This window comes from Salmo salar, chromosome 11 (assembly GCF_965601325.2).
Source record: "Salmo salar chromosome 11, fSalSal1, whole genome shotgun sequence".
NCBI classification, from domain to species: Eukaryota; Metazoa; Chordata; class Actinopteri; order Salmoniformes; family Salmonidae; genus Salmo; species Salmo salar.
This window is the reverse complement of record NC_138301.1, coordinates 23,492,501-23,512,500: the sequence shown is the minus strand read 5'-3', so window position 1 is coordinate 23,512,500 and position 20,000 is coordinate 23,492,501. Positions and strand designations below refer to the sequence as shown.

The following is a 20,000-nucleotide window of genomic DNA, read 5'->3' as shown; positions in this document are numbered from 1 at the left end:
ATTTGTTCTCTACCTGTTTAAATAGGATTGAACCCAGTCAATGGCCCTGCTGTTAAAAGTCAGTTAAAAACAACAGGCGTGGCAGTGGACCGGGACTTTCTGAAACCAGACTGTAGTTCATCTAAAATATTATTCTTGCTAGTATAGTTCAGCACTTTAGACAGCACACTCAAAATAGATACAGGTCTATCGTTGCCCTTGTCTGCTGTTATTTACTCTTAGTAATATTGCAAAATAGCAGTATTGTGTGCATACGTGTGTGTGTGTGTGTGTGTGTGTGTGTGTGTGTGTGGTATAAACCCCTCAACTGGCTCTGTGTGTGTAAGGTAACTGTAGAATGTGTCTACTCTCGGTTGGTGATAAAGAGGGCAGATCAAAGCTGTTTTCTCTCCCACTGGAAGCCAAGCTTTTGGATCTGAACATGAGCCTGGCTGTGTTTGCTTAGTGTGTGTGTGTGTGTGTGTGTGTGTGTGTGTGTGTGTGTGTGTGTGTGTGTGTGTGTGTGTGTGTGTGTGTGTGTGTGTGTGTGTGTGTGTGTGTGTGTGTGTGTGTGTGTGTGTGTGTGTGTTAGCAGATTAGATGTGGGGGCAATGTTTCAGTAACACAGGCCAGAACAAGCTTCCACCTTAGCCTATGGCATTATCTCTCTCTCTCTCTCTCTCTCTCTCTCTCGCACTCACTTTCTCTTTCTCTCTCTCGCACTCTCTCTCTCTCCCTCTGTCTCTCTTTCTCTCTTCTTTTCCTAACAGCCAGGAAGAGGAGGAGGAGGGGAGGAGGAGGGGAGGGTGTCAGCACCTCACATATTTAACCACCCCTCCTCCACCCCTCCTCCTCCCCTCCTCCTCCCTCTCTCCCTGACAGGGGGTCAGATGTGACGACCGGGGCTGTGTGTAGAAGAAGAGGCAGCTGATACACAGTCACCCCTCCCCTACTCCCCCTCCCTCCCTCGCTCCCTCGCTCCTCCCCTGCCCCTCCCTCGCTCCCCTTGGCAGGGCATCCATGCCTCTGTTATCTCCCAATGGCTCAGGAATTATAGGTTGAGAGGGGAAGAGGAGGAGGGGGTAGAAGGGAGGGAGAGGAGGAGGGGGTAGAAGGGAGGGAGAGGAGGAGGGGGAAGGTCATGTGACATCGCAGCAGCTGCTAGGCTAAGAATTTCTGTTTTCACTCAGCGAGAGAAAGAGGAGGGTAGAGCGAGAGAGAGAGAGATAGGCAGAGTTGTGTGGTGTGTTGCTTCATAAGATAAGCTCCAAACAGTCTTTGTGAGCGACCGAGTGAGCGTGCGCGAGAGACAGAAAGAAAAGGAGAGAGAGAGAAGCGACGGAGAGGAGGAAGAGAAGATGGTGTGTGTGTTGACTGTGTCTCTGTCTGTGTGCTGGGTTTGGCTGAAGATGCAGCGATGGGAGAACCAGGGAGCTCCAGTCCTTTGTGCAGTAAGGAGCCTCAACATCCGTCACCGCTTTCACTCTGCTACTCTGAGGGGGGTCTAGCACCGCCGCTAGCCCTGTGTGTGTGTGTGTGTGTGTGTGTGTGTGTGTGTGTGTGTGTGTGTGTGTGTGTGTGTGTGTGTGTGTGTGTGTGTGTGTGTGTGTGTGTGTGAGAGGGAGGGAGGGAGGGGTGTGTGTGAGGGAGGGAGGAGTGTGTGTGTGTGAGGGAGGGAGGGGTGTGTGTGTGAGAGAGGGGTGTGTGTGTGTGTGAGGGAGGGAGGGGTGTGTGTGTGTGAGGGAGGGAGGGAGGAGGGGGGAGGGGTGTGTGTGTGTGAGGGAGGGAAGGGTGTGTGTGTGAGGGAGGGAGGGGTGTGTGTGTGTGTGTGAGGGAGGGGTGTGTGTGTGTGTGAGGGAGGGGTGTGTGTGTGTGTATGTGAGGGGTGTGTGTGTGTGTATGTGAGGGGTGTGTGTGTGTGTGAGGAAGGGAGGGGTGTGTGTGTGAGGGAGGGAGGTGTGTGTGTATGTGTGTGTGTGTGTGTGTGTGTGTGTGTGTGTGTGTGTGTGTGTGTGTGTGTGTGTGTGTGTGTGTGAGGGGTGTGTGTGTGAGGGAGGGAGGGGTGTGTGTGTGTGTGTGTGTGTGAGGGAGGGAGGGGTGTGTGTGTGTGTGTGTGTGTGAGGGAGGGAGGTGTGTGTGTGTGCTATCAGCATGGCTGTGTTTCTTGAGTATGTATGGTGTTTCTCTAGCTGTCGATGACCATCTTATTAGCTCCTGTGAAAAGTTCCTGCTTTGCCAGGAATGCTCTCTCTTTCTTTAAAGCCCTGAGGCTGTGTGTGTGTATCCATGTGTGTGTGTGTGTGTGTGTGTAAGAAGAGGTGGGTGGAGCAGGGCTTTGCAGTCGTGACGAGGTCACAGCAGTGAACTGAGCGGTCGCTGTGCCTGGCTGTCGATGTGTGTGTGTGTGTGTGTGTGTGTGTGTGTGTGTGTGTGTGTGTGTGTGTGTGTGTGTGTGTGTGTGTGTGGAAAGGGAGCTGATTGTTCATTTCATTATGAATTGTGTTGCTGGAGGTTCACAGGGAGTACAGGGGGTGAATGGGAGGTTATGAGCAGGGCGGACCCAGAGGTGTTGCCACTCATTTTCTCTCCCGTTACATTCTGTGTCCCTGTGACCCACCAGTTCACTACTCCCCCGCCATCTTCTGTTCCACTCCAGCGCTCTCCCACTGACACACACACACTCCCACGCACACTTAAACAACGACAGCCAGGCACACACACACACACACACACAGCACCCCTGACCTCTCTCAGGGAGACATGGGTTTTTAATAGACCTGTCCAGGCTCTGGGGTGGACCTATATATAACTCTACAGATCTATTAGTGCTATTGACACTGTATGCTACTGTGTGTGTGTGCGTGTGCGTGTGCGTGTGGGTGTGTGTGTGCCTGGCTGTCGTTGTTTAAGTGTGCGAGGGAGTGTGTGTGTACGTGGGTGTGTGAGGGTATCTATGGTGTGTGTTTTGGGCTACATTTGAGAGTGTGGATCTGTGATATTGATAAGACTGAATGTGTGTAATGTGTATGTGTGTGTAATCAGATATGGTGTGTGGTAGTAATGTTGTAGTGTGTGTGTGTGTGTGTGTGTGTGTGTGTGTGTGTGTGTGTGTGTGTGTGTGTGTGTGTGTGTGTGTGTGTGTGTGTGCGTGTGTGTGTGTAATCAGATATGGTGTGTGGTAGTAATGTTGTAGTGTGTGTGTGTGTGTGTGTGTGTGTGTGTGTGTGTGTGCGTGTGCATGTGTGTGTGTGTGTGTGTGTGTGTAATCAGATATGGTGTGTGGTAGTAATGTTGTAGTGTGTGTGTGTGTGTGTGTGTGTGTGTGTGTGTGTGTGTGTGTGTGTGTGTGTGTGTGTGTGTGTGTGTGTGTGTGTGTGTGTGTGTGTGTGTGTGTGTGTGTGTGTAATCAGATATGGTGTGTGGTAGTAATGTTGTAGTGTGTGCATGTGTGTGTGTGTAATCTCACTGCATCCCTACAGGCTGCTCTTTGCTGTGACCCTACCATGACCTCAGCCTCTGGAGACCTGTAGTTAATGGGACCGTTGAGTTGTGATGTATGTTTGTTTGTGTAAAGTATGTGTGTGTTTATTCCATGTGTTTGCTCATGTAAGATGTGTGCATGCTTATGTGTGTGTGTGTGTGTGTGTGTGTGTGTGTGTGTGTGTGTGTGTGTGTGTGTGTGTGTGTGTGTGTGTGTGTGTGGGATTCCACCGGTCCAGGAGCTGTCATCACAGTGTCCCCTTTCACCCCTTCACTGAGAGAGAGAGAAACCCTCGATCCCCTACACCCTCACACGGTGTGCTCATAAACCTGACACAGAAAAACTCCACTCACAGTCCAGCATGTCACTCAGCGGAGGGAGGGAGGGAGGGAGGGTTATGGAAAGAGAGAGGGGTGAGTGGGTATCACATGGACACCATATTAACATGATGGGTAATGCTAATAGCAGTAGCTGTGTACTGTACATAGTGCGTCAACTATCCAGTTTACTGATGGTGCTATATCACTATAAACACTATGAAGGCAATGTAAACTCAGAGTAGATCATATGCTTTTCAGACTGTACACTGGATGTAGGACTGTATAAGGCTTTATGATGTTTATCTGTGATTCAACAACACACACTCCCACAGACGCACAAACGCACGCGAGCACACACACTCCCACTACTGTAGATGGGTCCGCATGAGTGAGTGTGTGTGTGAACCAGACTTGATGATAGTAGTGGATGGAAGTGGAAATAGCTTGTAGCTGGTGTTCATTACTGTAGCAATCACCACAATGACCATCATGATGTTAAGATGGGGATGATTATGGTGATCTGGTATGTGTGTTACCTCTATCATACTGTTCTCTCATGGTGTGTGTTACCTCTATCATACTGTTCTCTCATGGTGTGTGTTACCTCTATCATACTGTTCTCTCATGGTGTGTGTTACCTCTATCATACTGTTCTCTCATGGTGTGTGTTTCCTCTATCATACTGTTCTCTCATGGTGTGTGTTACCTCTATCATACTGTTCTCTCATGGTGTGTGTTACCTCTATCATACTGTTCTCTCATGGTGTGTGTTACCTCTATCATACTGTTCTCTCATGGTGTGTGTTACCTCTATCATACTGTTCTCTCATGGTGTGTGTTTCCTCTATCATACTGTTCTCTCATGGTGTGTGTTACCTCTATCATACTGTTCTCTCATGGTGTGTGTTACCTCTATCATACTGTTCTCTCATGGTGTGTGTTTCCTCTATCATACTGTTCTCTCATGGTGTGTGTTACCTCTATCATACTGTTCTCTCATGGTGTGTGTTACCTCTATCATACTGTTCTCTCATGGTGTGTGTTTCCTCTATCATACTGTTCTCTCATGGTGTGTGTTACCTCTATCATACTGTTCTCTCATGGTGTGTGTTACCTCTATCATACTGTTCTCTCATGGTGTGTGTTACCTCTATCATACTGTTCTCTCATGGTGTGTGTTACCTCTATCATACTGTTCTCTCATGGTGTGTGTTTCCTCTATCATACTGTTCTCTCATGGTGTGTGTTACCTCTATCATACTGTTCTCTCATGGTGTGTGTTTCCTCTATCATACTGTTCTCTCATGGTGTGTGTTACCTCTATCATACTGTTCTCTCATGGTGTGTGTTTCCTCTATCATACTGTTCTCTCATGGTGTGTGTTACCTCTATCATACTGTTCTCTCATGGTGTGTGTTACCTCTATCATACTGTTCTCTCATGGTGTGTGTTACCTCTATCATACTGTTCTCTCATGGTGTGTGTTACCTCTATCATACTGTTCTCTCATGGTGTGTGTTACCTCTATCATACTGTTCTCTCATGGTGTGTGTTACCTCTATCATACTGTTCTCTCATGGTGTGTGTTACCTCTATCATACTGTTCTCTCATGGTGTGTGTTACCTCTATCATACTGTTCTCTCATGGTGTGTGTTACCTCTATCATACTGTTCTCTCATGGTGTGTGTTACCTCTATCATACTGTTCTCTCATGGTGTGTGTTACCTCTATCATACTGTTCTCTCATGGTGTGTGTTACCTCTATCATACTGTTCTCTCATGGTGTGTGTTTCCTCTATCATACTGTTCTCTCATGGTGTGTGTTACCTCTATCATACTGTTCTCTCATGGTGTGTGTTACCTCTATCATACTGTTCTCTCATGGTGTGTGTTTCCTCTATCATACTGTTCTCTCATGGTGTGTGTTTCCTCTATCATACTGTTCTCTCATGGTGTGTGTTTCCTCTATCATACTGTTCTCTCATGGTGTGTGTTTCCTCTATCATACTGTTCTCTCATGGTGTGTGTTACCTCTATCATACTGTTCTCTCATGGTGTGTGTTTCCTCTATCATACTGTTCTCTCATGGTGTGTGTTTCCTCTATCATACTGTTCTCTCATGGTGTGTGTTTCCTCTATCATACTGTTCTCTCATGGTGTGTGTTACCTCTATCATACTGTTCTCTCATGGTGTGTGTTACCTCTATCATACTGTTCTCTCATGGTGTGTGTTTCCTCTATCATACTGTTCTCTCATGGTGTGTGTTACCTCTATCATACTGTTCTCTCATGGTGTGTGTTTCCTCTATCATACTGTTCTCTCATGGTGTGTGTTTCCTCTATCATACTGTTCTCTCATGGTGTGTGTTTCCTCTATCATACTGTTCTCTCATGGTGTGTGTTACCTCTATCATACTGTTCTCTCATGGTGTGTGTTACCTCTATCATACTGTTCTCTCATGGTGTGTGTTACCTCTATCATACTGTTCTCTCATGGTGTGTGTTACCTCTATCATACTGTTCTCTCATGGTGTGTGTTACCTCTATCATACTGTTCTCTCATGGTGTGTGTTACCTCTATCATACTGTTCTCTCATGGTGTGTGTTACCTCTATCATACTGTTCTCTCATGGTGTGTGTTTCCTCTATCATACTGTTCTCTCATGGTGTGTGTTACCTCTATCATACTGTTCTCTCATGGTGTGTGTTACCTCTATCATACTGTTCTCTCATGGTGTGTGTTACCTCTATCATACTGTTCTCTCATGGTGTGTGTTTCCTCTATCATACTGTTCTCTCATGGTGTGTGTTACCTCTATCATACTGTTCTCTCATGGTGTGTGTTACCTCTATCATACTGTTCTCTCATGGTGTGTGTTACCTCTATCATACTGTTCTCTCATGGTGTGTGTTACCTCTATCATACTGTTCTCTCATGGTGTGTGTTACCTCTATCATACTGTTCTCTCATGGTGTGTGTTACCTCTATCATACTGTTCTCTCATGGTGTGTGTTACCTCTATCATACTGTTCTCTCATGGTGTGTGTTACCTCTATCATACTGTTCTCTCATGGTGTGTGTTACCTCTATCATACTGTTCTCTCATGGTGTGTGTTTCCTCTATCATACTGTTCTCTCATGGTGTGTGTTACCTCTATCATACTGTTCTCTCATGGTGTGTGTTACCTCTATCATACTGTTCTCTCATGGTGTGTGTTTCCTCTATCATACTGTTCTCTCATGGTGTGTGTTACCTCTATCATACTGTTCTCTCATGGTGTGTGTTACCTCTATCATACTGTTCTCTCATGGTGTGTGTTACCTCTATCATACTGTTCTCTCATGGTGTGTGTTTCCTCTATCATACTGTTCTCTCATGGTGTGTGTTACCTCTATCATACTGTTCTCTCATGGTGTGTGTTACCTCTATCATACTGTTCTCTCATGGTGTGTGTTACCTCTATCATACTGTTCTCTCATGGTGTGTGTTACCTCTATCATACTGTTCTCTCATGGTGTGTGTTACCTCTATCATACTGTTCTCTCATGGTGTGTGTTTCCTCTATCATACTGTTCTCTCATGGTGTGTGTTACCTCTATCATACTGTTCTCTCATGGTGTGTGTTACCTCTATCATACTGTTCTCTCATGGTGTGTGTTACCTCTATCATACTGTTCTCTCATGGTGTGTGTTACCTCTATCATACTGTTCTCTCATGGTGTGTGTTTCCTCTATCATACTGTTCTCTCATGGTGTGTGTTACCTCTATCATACTGTTCTCTCATGGTGTGTGTTACCTCTATCATACTGTTCTCTCATGGTGTGTGTTACCTCTATCATACTGTTCTCTCATGGTGTGTGTTTCCTCTATCATACTGTTCTCTCATGGTGTGTGTTACCTCTATCATACTGTTCTCTCATGGTGTGTGTTTCCTCTATCATACTGTTCTCTCATGGTGTGTGTTACCTCTATCATACTGTTCTCTCATGGTGTGTGTTACCTCTATCATACTGTTCTCTCATGGTGTGTGTTACCTCTATCATACTGTTCTCTCATGGTGTGTGTTACCTCTATCATACTGTTCTCTCATGGTGTGTGTTACCTCTATCATACTGTTCTCTCATGGTGTGTGTTACCTCTATCATACTGTTCTCTCATGGTGTGTGTTACCTCTATCATACTGTTCTCTCATGGTGTGTGTTACCTCTATCATACTGTTCTCTCATGGTGTGTGTTACCTCTATCATACTGTTCTCTCATGGTGTGTGTTACCTCTATCATACTGTTCTCTCATGGTGTGTGTTACCTCTATCATACTGTTCTCTCATGGTGTGTGTTACCTCTATCATACTGTTCTCTCATGGTGTGTGTTACCTCTATCATACTGTTCTCTCATGGTGTGTGTTACCTCTATCATACTGTTCTCTCATGGTGTGTGTTACCTCTATCATACTGTTCTCTCATGGTGTGTGTTACCTCTATCATACTGTTCTCTCATGGTGTGTGTTACCTCTATCATACTGTTCTCTCATGGTGTGTGTTACCTCTATCATACTGTTCTCTCATGGTGTGTGTTACCTCTATCATACTGTTCTCTCATGGTGTGTGTTACCTCTATCATACTGTTCTCTCATGGTGTGTGTTACCTCTATCATACTGTTCTCTCATGGTGTGTGTTACCTCTATCATACTGTTCTCTCATGGTGTGTGTTACCTCTATCATACTGTTCTCTCATGGTGTGTGTTACCTCTATCATACTGTTCTCTCATGGTGTGTGTTACCTCTATCATACTGTTCTCTCATGGTGTGTGTTACCTCTATCATACTGTTCTCTCATGGTGTGTGTTTCCTCTATCATACTGTTCTCTCATGGTGTGTGTTACCTCTATCATACTGTTCTCTCATGGTGTGTGTTACCTCTATCATACTGTTCTCTCATGGTGTGTGTTACCTCTATCATACTGTTCTCTCATGGTGTGTGTTTCCTCTATCATACTGTTCTCTCATGGTGTGTGTTACCTCTATCATACTGTTCTCTCATGGTGTGTGTTACCTCTATCATACTGTTCTCTCATGGTGTGTGTTACCTCTATCATACTGTTCTCTCATGGTGTGTGTTACCTCTATCATACTGTTCTCTCATGGTGTGTGTTACCTCTATCATACTGTTCTCTCATGGTGTGTGTTACCTCTATCATACTGTTCTCTCATGGTGTGTGTTTCCTCTATCATACTGTTCTCTCATGGTGTGTGTTACCTCTATCATACTGTTCTCTCATGGTGTGTGTTTCCTCTATCATACTGTTCTCTCATGGTGTGTGTTACCTCTATCATACTGTTCTCTCATGGTGTGTGTTACCTCTATCATACTGTTCTCTCATGGTGTGTGTTACCTCTATCATACTGTTCTCTCATGGTGTGTGTTACCTCTATCATACTGTTCTCTCATGGTGTGTGTTACCTCTATCATACTGTTCTCTCATGGTGTGTGTTACCTCTATCATACTGTTCTCTCATGGTGTGTGTTACCTCTATCATACTGTTCTCTCATGGTGTGTGTTACCTCTATCATACTGTTCTCTCATGGTGTGTGTTACCTCTATCATACTGTTCTCTCATGGTGTGTGTTTCCTCTATCATACTGTTCTCTCATGGTGTGTGTTACCTCTATCATACTGTTCTCTCATGGTGTGTGTTTCCTCTATCATACTGTTCTCTCATGGTGTGTGTTACCTCTATCATACTGTTCTCTCATGGTGTGTGTTACCTCTATCATACTGTTCTCTCATGGTGTGTGTTACCTCTATCATACTGTTCTCTCATGGTGTGTGTTACCTCTATCATACTGTTCTCTCATGGTGTGTGTTACCTCTATCATACTGTTCTCTCATGGTGTGTGTTACCTCTATCATACTGTTCTCTCATGGTGTGTGTTTCCTCTATCATACTGTTCTCTCATGGTGTGTGTTTCCTCTATCATACTGTTCTCTCATGGTGTGTGTTACCTCTATCATACTGTTCTCTCATGGTGTGTGTTACCTCTATCATACTGTTCTCTCATGGTGTGTGTTTCCTCTATCATACTGTTCTCTCATGGTGTGTGTTTCCTCTATCATACTGTTCTCTCATGGTGTGTGTTACCTCTATCATACTGTTCTCTCATGGTGTGTGTTACCTCTATCATACTGTTCTCTCATGGTGTGTGTTACCTCTATCATACTGTTCTCTCATGGTGTGTGTTACCTCTATCATACTGTTCTCTCATGGTGTGTGTTACCTCTATCATACTGTTCTCTCATGGTGTGTGTTACCTCTATCATACTGTTCTCTCATGGTGTGTGTTACCTCTATCATACTGTTCTCTCATGGTGTGTGTTACCTCTATCATACTGTTCTCTCATGGTGTGTGTTACCTCTATCATACTGTTCTCTCATGGTGTGTGTTTCCTCTATCATACTGTTCTCTCATGGTGTGTGTTACCTCTATCATACTGTTCTCTCATGGTGTGTGTTACCTCTATCATACTGTTCTCTCATGGTGTGTGTTTCCTCTATCATACTGTTCTCTCATGGTGTGTGTTTCCTCTATCATACTGTTCTCTCATGGTGTGTGTTTCCTCTATCATACTGTTCTCTCATGGTGTGTGTTACCTCTATCATACTGTTCTCTCATGGTGTGTGTTACCTCTATCATACTGTTCTCTCATGGTGTGTGTTACCTCTATCATACTGTTCTCTCATGGTGTGTGTTTCCTCTATCATACTGTTCTCTCATGGTGTGTGTTACCTCTATCATACTGTTCTCTCATGGTGTGTGTTACCTCTATCATACTGTTCTCTCATGGTGTGTGTTACCTCTATCATACTGTTCTCTCATGGTGTGTGTTACCTCTATCATACTGTTCTCTCATGGTGTGTGTTACCTCTATCATACTGTTCTCTCATGGTGTGTGTTACCTCTATCATACTGTTCTCTCATGGTGTGTGTTTCCTCTATCATACTGTTCTCTCATGGTGTGTGTTACCTCTATCATACTGTTCTCTCATGGTGTGTGTTACCTCTATCATACTGTTCTCTCATGGTGTGTGTTTCCTCTATCATACTGTTCTCTCATGGTGTGTGTTACCTCTATCATACTGTTCTCTCATGGTGTGTGTTACCTCTATCATACTGTTCTCTCATGGTGTGTGTTTCCTCTATCATACTGTTCTCTCATGGTGTGTGTTTCCTCTATCATACTGTTCTCTCATGGTGTGTGTTTCCTCTATCATACTGTTCTCTCATGGTGTGTGTTACCTCTATCATACTGTTCTCTCATGGTGTGTGTTACCTCTATCATACTGTTCTCTCATGGTGTGTGTTTCCTCTATCATACTGTTCTCTCATGGTGTGTGTTTCCTCTATCATACTGTTCTCTCATGGTGTGTGTTACCTCTATCATACTGTTCTCTCATGGTGTGTGTTACCTCTATCATACTGTTCTCTCATGGTGTGTGTTACCTCTATCATACTGTTCTCTCATGGTGTGTGTTACCTCTATCATACTGTTCTCTCATGGTGTGTGTTACCTCTATCATACTGTTCTCTCATGGTGTGTGTTACCTCTATCATACTGTTCTCTCATGGTGTGTGTTTCCTCTATCATACTGTTCTCTCATGGTGTGTGTTACCTCTATCATACTGTTCTCTCATGGTGTGTGTTACCTCTATCATACTGTTCTCTCATGGTGTGTGTTACCTCTATCATACTGTTCTCTCATGGTGTGTGTTACCTCTATCATACTGTTCTCTCATGGTGTGTGTTACCTCTATCATACTGTTCTCTCATGGTGTGTGTTTCCTCTATCATACTGTTCTCTCATGGTGTGTGTTACCTCTATCATACTGTTCTCTCATGGTGTGTGTTACCTCTATCATACTGTTCTCTCATGGTGTGTGTTACCTCTATCATACTGTTCTCTCATGGTGTGTGTTACCTCTATCATACTGTTCTCTCATGGTGTGTGTTACCTCTATCATACTGTTCTCTCATGGTGTGTGTTACCTCTATCATACTGTTCTCTCATGGTGTGTGTTTCCTCTATCATACTGTTCTCTCATGGTGTGTGTTTCCTCTATCATACTGTTCTCTCATGGTGTGTGTTACCTCTATCATACTGTTCTCTCATGGTGTGTGTTTCCTCTATCATACTGTTCTCTCATGGTGTGTGTTTCCTCTATCATACTGTTCTCTCATGGTGTGTGTTTCCTCTATCATACTGTTCTCTCATGGTGTGTGTTTCCTCTATCATACTGTTCTCTCATGGTGTGTGTTACCTCTATCATACTGTTCTCTCATGGTGTGTGTTACCTCTATCATACTGTTCTCTCATGGTGTGTGTTTCCTCTATCATACTGTTCTCTCATGGTGTGTGTTACCTCTATCATACTGTTCTCTCATGGTGTGTGTTACCTCTATCATACTGTTCTCTCATGGTGTGTGTTACCTCTATCATACTGTTCTCTCATGGTGTGTGTTTCCTCTATCATACGGTTCTCTCATGGTGTGTGTTACCTCTATCATACTGTTCTCTCATGGTGTGTGTTTCCTCTATCATACTGTTCTCTCATGGTGTGTGTTACCTCTATCATACTGTTCTCTCATGGTGTGTGTTACCTCTATCATACTGTTCTCTCATGGTGTGTGTTACCTCTATCATACTGTTCTCTCATGGTGTGTGTTACCTCTATCATACTGTTCTCTCATGGTGTGTGTTACCTCTATCATACTGTTCTCTCATGGTGTGTGTTTCCTCTATCATACTGTTCTCTCATGGTGTGTGTTACCTCTATCATACTGTTCTCTCATGGTGTGTGTTACCTCTATCATACTGTTCTCTCATGGTGTGTGTTTCCTCTATCATACTGTTCTCTCATGGTGTGTGTTACCTCTATCATACTGTTCTCTCATGGTGTGTGTTACCTCTATCATACTGTTCTCTCATGGTGTGTGTTACCTCTATCATACTGTTCTCTCATGGTGTGTGTTACCTCTATCATACTGTTCTCTCATGGTGTGTGTTTCCTCTATCATACTGTTCTCTCATGGTGTGTGTTACCTCTATCATACTGTTCTCTCATGGTGTGTGTTTCCTCTATCATACTGTTCTCTCATGGTGTGTGTTACCTCTATCATACTGTTCTCTCATGGTGTGTGTTTCCTCTATCATACTGTTCTCTCATGGTGTGTGTTACCTCTATCATACTGTTCTCTCATGGTGTGTGTTACCTCTATCATACTGTTCTCTCATGGTGTGTGTTTCCTCTATCATACTGTTCTCTCATGGTGTGTGTTACCTCTATCATACTGTTCTCTCATGGTGTGTGTTTCCTCTATCATACTGTTCTCTCATGGTGTGTGTTACCTCTATCATACTGTTCTCTCATGGTGTGTGTTTCCTCTATCATACTGTTCTCTCATGGTGTGTGTTACCTCTATCATACTGTTCTCTCATGGTGTGTGTTACCTCTATCATACTGTTCTCTCATGGTGTGTGTTTCCTCTATCATACTGTTCTCTCATGGTGTGTGTTACCTCTATCATACTGTTCTCTCATGGTGTGTGTTACCTCTATCATACTGTTCTCTCATGGTGTGTGTTACCTCTATCATACTGTTCTCTCATGGTGTGTGTTACCTCTATCATACTGTTCTCTCATGGTGTGTGTTACCTCTATCATACTGTTCTCTCATGGTGTGTGTTTCCTCTATCATACTGTTCTCTCATGGTGTGTGTTACCTCTATCATACTGTTCTCTCATGGTGTGTGTTTCCTCTATCATACTGTTCTCTCATGGTGTGTGTTTCCTCTATCATACTGTTCTCTCATGGTGTGTGTTACCTCTATCATACTGTTCTCTCATGGTGTGTGTTACCTCTATCATACTGTTCTCTCATGGTGTGTGTTACCTCTATCATACTGTTCTCTCATGGTGTGTGTTACCTCTATCATACTGTTCTCTCATGGTGTGTGTTACCTCTATCATACTGTTCTCTCATGGTGTGTGTTTCCTCTATCATACTGTTCTCTCATGGTGTGTGTTACCTCTATCATACTGTTCTCTCATGGTGTGTGTTACCTCTATCATACTGTTCTCTCATGGTGTGTGTTACCTCTATCATACTGTTCTCTCATGGTGTGTGTTACCTCTATCATACTGTTCTCTCATGGTGTGTGTTACCTCTATCATACTGTTCTCTCATGGTGTGTGTTACCTCTATCATACTGTTCTCTCATGGTGTGTGTTACCTCTATCATACTGTTCTCTCATGGTGTGTGTTTGAAAGGTTTCTATTGGCCCTGGCTCAGTTGGAGCATGTTAAGTAGAGCTGCTGAGTGGGCTGAGGCAGACAGACTGGACCCGTGAGGTAGGGGTCACACACCCTGTAGCCTATAACCTTTAACCCCAGCTCCCCAGCCTAAGCCCAAAGCCCCCCTCCCCCAGCTAGACATACAGACACACAGACATACAGACACACAGACACACAGACAGCACTGGGCTCTGGCTGACTCTCAGCTCTCACTCACCACCGTGTGTGTCTGTGTTTGTGTTTGTGTGTGTGTGTGTGTGTGTGTGTGTGTGTGTGTGTGTGTGTGTGTGTGTGTGTGTGTGTGTGTGTGTGTGTGTGTGTGTGTGTGTGTGTGTGTGTGTGTGTGTGTGTGTGTGTGTGTGTGTGTAAGGTCTGGTGTGAGACAGACAGATAGCCCCCAGTGTGTGAGAGAGATTTTCCAGTGTCACTGGGGGGAGGAGTTCCATAGTGTCAGCTGTCTGAACCCTCAACTGATAAGTTGACCAATCACAGCATGAGTTAGTCTGACTGACAGACTGACTGACCCATCATCTACAGCCGCTTTATAAATGACATACATCAGTCTATTATGTCTATTAACCCTTTCTCTCCCTCTCTCTCCTCTCTCCAGGCATGAGCCATGAGCCAAAGTCACCTTCCTTAGGAATGATATCCACGGCAACTCGCACCACCGCGACGGTCAGCCCCCTCACCCCGTCGCCCCTTAACGGATCTATCGTAGCCAATGGGAGCCCGGCGGCCCAGTCCGCACACTCCGGATTCGCCGCTGCCCTCCGTAAACTGGCCAAACAGGCTGAGGATCCTCGAGGTAAGGACAACACACACGTGGACAGACAGAGTTATGATTAAGGAGTTTCTTAATGCCAGGTGTATTGTTATCAAGCTTATACAAGGTGTAGAAACGTTGGGTCATTTAAAGCCATTGTACAACCAGCTGTTGTCAGAAATCCCTCTTACCCCTATGAACTAACCGTCCCCTCTTCTTACCCTCCTCTCACTCCTTCCTTCCTCCCTGAGGCGCTAAGCTCATTCAAAAACCGTCTGTCCTCCTGGACCCTAACCTCTAACCCCTGACCCCTGTAGCCTAACCCCTCAGATGGGCTGTCTGTGTGTGTCGTGTTTAGCTGCTAATAGCAGTGGAGTGATATTCACACTAGATTGAATTATGCAGCCTCCTCTAAGAGAGCAGCACGCAGGACAGCCATGCTAGTTGACCCATTTAAGCGCCAGCGGTGTGTGTGTGTGTGTGTGTGTGTGTGTGTGTGTGTGTGTGTGTGTGTGTGTGTGTGTGTGTGTGTGTGTGTGTGTGTGTGTGTGTGTGTGTGTGAATGACATTGCATGTTTGTGTCACCTCCTCTCCTCACCTGGAGCAGACACACACACACACACACCGTTGGGTTGTTCAGTTTATTGTCCCCTGTCCCGTGCTGTCCCACTGGTCTAACCTGACTGTGAAGTAGTCATTGTGTGGTGGGGTGCTTTTAGAATTGGTCGTGGAGGGCTCATATGATGCAGCTGTAACACACTGACCCACTCTCCTCTCAGACTCACTTCTCAGTAAAACTTAGGAGGTTTCTACAGACGTTTCTCAATGAACACTGAATCAATAGAATACTTCTCTTCTTCTCACTACCCTTTCGACCTCCTACAGGTTTCTATCAGTCAGACATACAGCTCAGGGTTTGATTGTGAGTTGATATGTCTATCTGGTCTGGATATGGGATATTACTGTGTGTTACAGACAGTAGGATGTTGTTTGTTCAGTTGTTGGTTGTTGTCTGGACAGGGTCAGACTTAGGTCACAGATGGACAAGGCTGCTATTCTCCCGTGTAAACACACACACACATACACACACACACACACACGCTATTCTCTCGGCGGCTGTTTGGCTGGCTGGCTTTGAGCAGCAGCTCGTTGAGGCCTTTCTGGTAGATGGTGTGTGAAGCAGTGGCTCTGGTCAACCATGGTGTGTGTGTCTATGAGGTGTAACCTTCCCCAGGACAGAGACTCTGGCTGGCCCTCATACACAGGAGCTGATCTTCACTGGCCCCCTAAGACACACACACATACGCTGCTGGGCCCCTCCAGGGGGACGGAGCCAGACTCTGCTGAGAGTCCCCTGAGTAGGGCTGGCAGGGGTCCTGTTTGGGTGTGTGTGAGTGTATGTGTGTACGTGTGTGTCTGTTTGTGTATCTGGCTGTCTGCCCCAGCTCCAGTGAGCCCCAGCGGCCCCAGCCATCCACCCCGGGTCAGGCTCTCATAATCAGGCTGTGTGTTTGAGAGAGGTCCCCTCCTCCTTGGCCCTCCCTGGCTCTCTCTGGCTGCTTGGCTCCCCTGCAGCTCACACCGGGGGCCCAACACCAATGATTTATTACTCTGAGAAAGAAACAGAGACAGAGCTCACAACCCCAATCTCTCCCTCTCTCCCACACACTCACCCTCTCAATCTCATTCTCTCTCCCTCTCTCTCACACACTCACCCTCTCAATCTCATTCTATTCCTCCATTGTTTCTCACCTTCCCCTTCTCTTCTCCACTCCCTCTCCGTCTCTCCCTTTCACTCCATTTCTATTTCTCTTTATTTTCTCTCCCTCTCACACACTCCCTCACTGTCACTTGCACATAATCTATTTTCTCACCCCCTCTCTCTCTCTCTCTCTCTCTCTCTCTCTCTCTCTCTCTCTCTCCCTCTCACACACTCCCTCACTGTCACTTGCACATAATCTATTTTCTCACCCCTCTCTCTCTCTCTCTCTCTCTCTCTCTCTCTCTCTCTCTCCCTTTCTTGCACACATACTGTTTGTCTCACTGTCTCATCTCTCTCTATCTCTCTTGTCAACCAGGTGTGTGTGTGTACATGTGTACATGTGCGTGTTGTGTGTCTGTTGCTATTTCAACCTAGCTGGGACAGTCGTCAAATAGTCTGAGGGAGGTACAGAAACACACACAGAGACTATGATTAAACCTAGGCATTTTTTAAAACCGACCAGAAAAGTCCCTCTGTTATTTTGGGCCTGTCTGTGTGCAGTCTGCCTGGCGTAGGTAGAGACAGTGTGTGTGAGTCATGCTCCACAGCTCCAGAGGAACAGGCCAGTCATGGGGCCGATGCTGCCCACGTTAGGAGTGCCGTCGCTGGGGTGGGCGGGCTGAAGCGTGGGCCTCCTCCGGATCTCCAGCCACTTTGCTGTCTCCAAAGATATTTATAGACAAGCCCTCATACACACAAACACTGACACACACACACACACACACACACATAAAACCTCCATGGTGCTTTCCTGTCATGTTATAGCCTCCTATCAGTGTGTGTGTCCTACTGAACAGTGTGTTACTGTGTGTTCTACTGAACAGTGTGTTCCTGTGTGTCCTACTGAACAGTGTGTTCCTGTGTGTCCTACTGAACAGTGTGTTTCTGTGTGTCCTACTGAACAGTGTGTTCCTGTGTGTCCTACTGAACAGTGTGTTTCTGTGTGTCCTACTGAACAGTGGGTTCCTGTGTGTCCTACTGAACAGTGTGTTCCTGTGTGTCCTACTGAACAGTGTGTTTCTGTGTGTCCTACTGAACAGTGTGTTTCTGTGTGTCCTACTGAACAGTGTGTTTCTGTGTGTCCTACTGAACAGTGTGTTCCTGTGTGTCCTACTGAACAGTGTGTTCCTGTGTGTCCTACTGAACAGTGTGTTACTGTGTGTTCTACTGAACAGTGTGTTTCTGTGTGTCCTACTGAACAGTGTGTTCCTGTGTGTTCTACTGAACAGTGTGTTCCTGTGTGTCCTACTGAACAGTGTGTTTCTGTGTGTCCTACTGAACAGTGTGTTCCTGTGTGTCCTACTGAACAGTGTGTTTCTGTGTGTCCTACTGAACAGTGTGTTTCTGTGTGTCCTACTGAACAGTGTGTTCCTGTGTGTCCTACTGAACAGTGTGTTCCTGTGTGTTCTACTGAACAGTGTGTTCCTGTGTGTCCTACTGAACAGTGTGTTTCTGTGTGTCCTACTGAACAGTGTGTTTCTGTGTGTCCTACTGAACAGTGGGTTCCTGTGTGTCCTACTGAACAGTGTGTTACTGTGTGTCCTACTGAACAGTGTGTTACTGTGTGTCCTACTGAACAGTGTGTTCCTGTGTCCTACTGGACAGTGTGTTTCTGTGTGTCCTACTGAACAGTGTGTTCCTGTGTGTCCTACTGAACAGTGTGTTACTGTGTGTCCTACTGAACAGTGTGTTTCTGTGTGTCCTACTGAACAGTGTGTTTCTGTGTGTCCTACTGAACAGTGTGTTTCTGTGTGTCCTACTGAACAGTGTGTTACTGTGTGTCCTACTGAACAGTGTGTTTCTGTGTGTCCTACTGAACAGTGTGTTCCTGTGTGTCCTACTGAACAGTGTGTTTCTGTGTGTCCTACTGAACAGTGGGTTCTGTGTGTCCTACTGAACAGTGTGTTCCTGTGTGTCCTACTGAACAGTGTGTTTCTGTGTGTCCTACTGAACAGTGTGTTTCTGTGTGTCCTACTGAACAGTGTGTTTCTGTGTGTCCTACTGAACAGTGTGTTCCTGTGTGTCCTACTGAACAGTGTGTTCCTGTGTGTCCTACTGAACAGTGTGTTACTGTGTGTTCTACTGAACAGTGTGTTTCTGTGTGTCCTACTGAACAGTGTGTTCCTGTGTGTTCTACTGAACAGTGTGTTCCTGTGTGTCCTACTGAACAGTGTGTTTCTGTGTGTCCTACTGAACAGTGTGTTCCTGTGTGTCCTACTGAACAGTGTGTTTCTGTGTGTCCTACTGAACAGTGTGTTTCTGTGTGTCCTACTGAACAGTGTGTTCCTGTGTGTCCTACTGAACAGTGTGTTCCTGTGTGTTCTACTGAACAGTGTGTTCCTGTGTGTCCTACTGAACAGTGTGTTTCTGTGTGTCCTACTGAACAGTGTGTTTCTGTGTGTCCTACTGAACAGTGGGTTCCTGTGTGTCCTACTGAACAGTGTGTTACTGTGTGTCCTACTGAACAGTGTGTTACTGTGTGTCCTACTGAACAGTGTGTTCCTGTGTCCTACTGGACAGTGTGTTTCTGTGTGTCCTACTGAACAGTGTGTTCCTGTGTGTCCTACTGAACAGTGTGTTACTGTGTGTTCTACTGAACAGTGTGTTTCTGTGTGTCCTACTGAACAGTGTGTTTCTGTGTGTCCTACTGAACAGTGTGTTTCTGTGTGTCCTACTGAACAGTGTGTTACTGTGTGTCCTACTGAACAGTGTGTTTCTGTGTGTCCTACTGAACAGTGTGTTACTGTGTGTCCTACTGAACAGTGTGTTTCTGTGTGTCCTACTGAACAGTGTGTTTCTGTGTGTCCTACTGAACAGTGTGTTACTGTGTGTCCTACTGAACAGTGTGTTTCTGTGTGTCCTACTGAACAGTGTGTTTCTGTGTGTCCTACTGAACAGTGTGTTTCTGTGTGTCCTACTGAACAGTGTGTTACTGTGTGTCCTACTGAACAGTGTGTTCCTGTGTGTCCTACTGAACAGTGTGTTTCTGTGTGTCCTACTGAACAGTGTGTTACTGTGTGTCCTACTGAACAGTGGGTTCCTGTGTGTCCTACTGAACAGTGTGTTACTGTGTGTCCTACTGAACAGTGTGTTACTGTGTGTCCTACTGAACAGTGTGTTTATGTGTGTCCTACTGAACAGTGTGTTCCTGTGTGTCCTACTGAACAGTGTGTTTCTGTGTGTCCTACTGCACAGTGCGTTACTGTGTGTCCTACTGAACAGTGGGTTCCTGTGTGTCCTACTGAACAGTGTGTTACTGTGTGTCCTACTGAACAGTGTGTTACTGTGTGTCCTACTGAACAGTGTGTTTCTGTGTGTCCTACTGAACAGTGTGTT

The 20,000-nt window shown here is 45.4% G+C and overlaps 1 protein-coding gene across 1 annotated transcript in view; it reads left to right on the top strand.

The window, feature by feature from the left end:
* Positions 1 to 20,000, top strand: part of LOC106562196 (genetic suppressor element 1) — a 486,315-nt gene that overhangs the window by 317,587 nt on the left and 148,728 nt on the right. Inside the window, exon 3 of the mRNA XM_082957818.1 lies at positions 14,747 to 14,944. Coding sequence (XP_082813944.1) covers positions 14,747 to 14,944 — 198 coding nt within the window. The remainder of the gene's footprint in view (positions 1 to 14,746; positions 14,945 to 20,000) is intronic.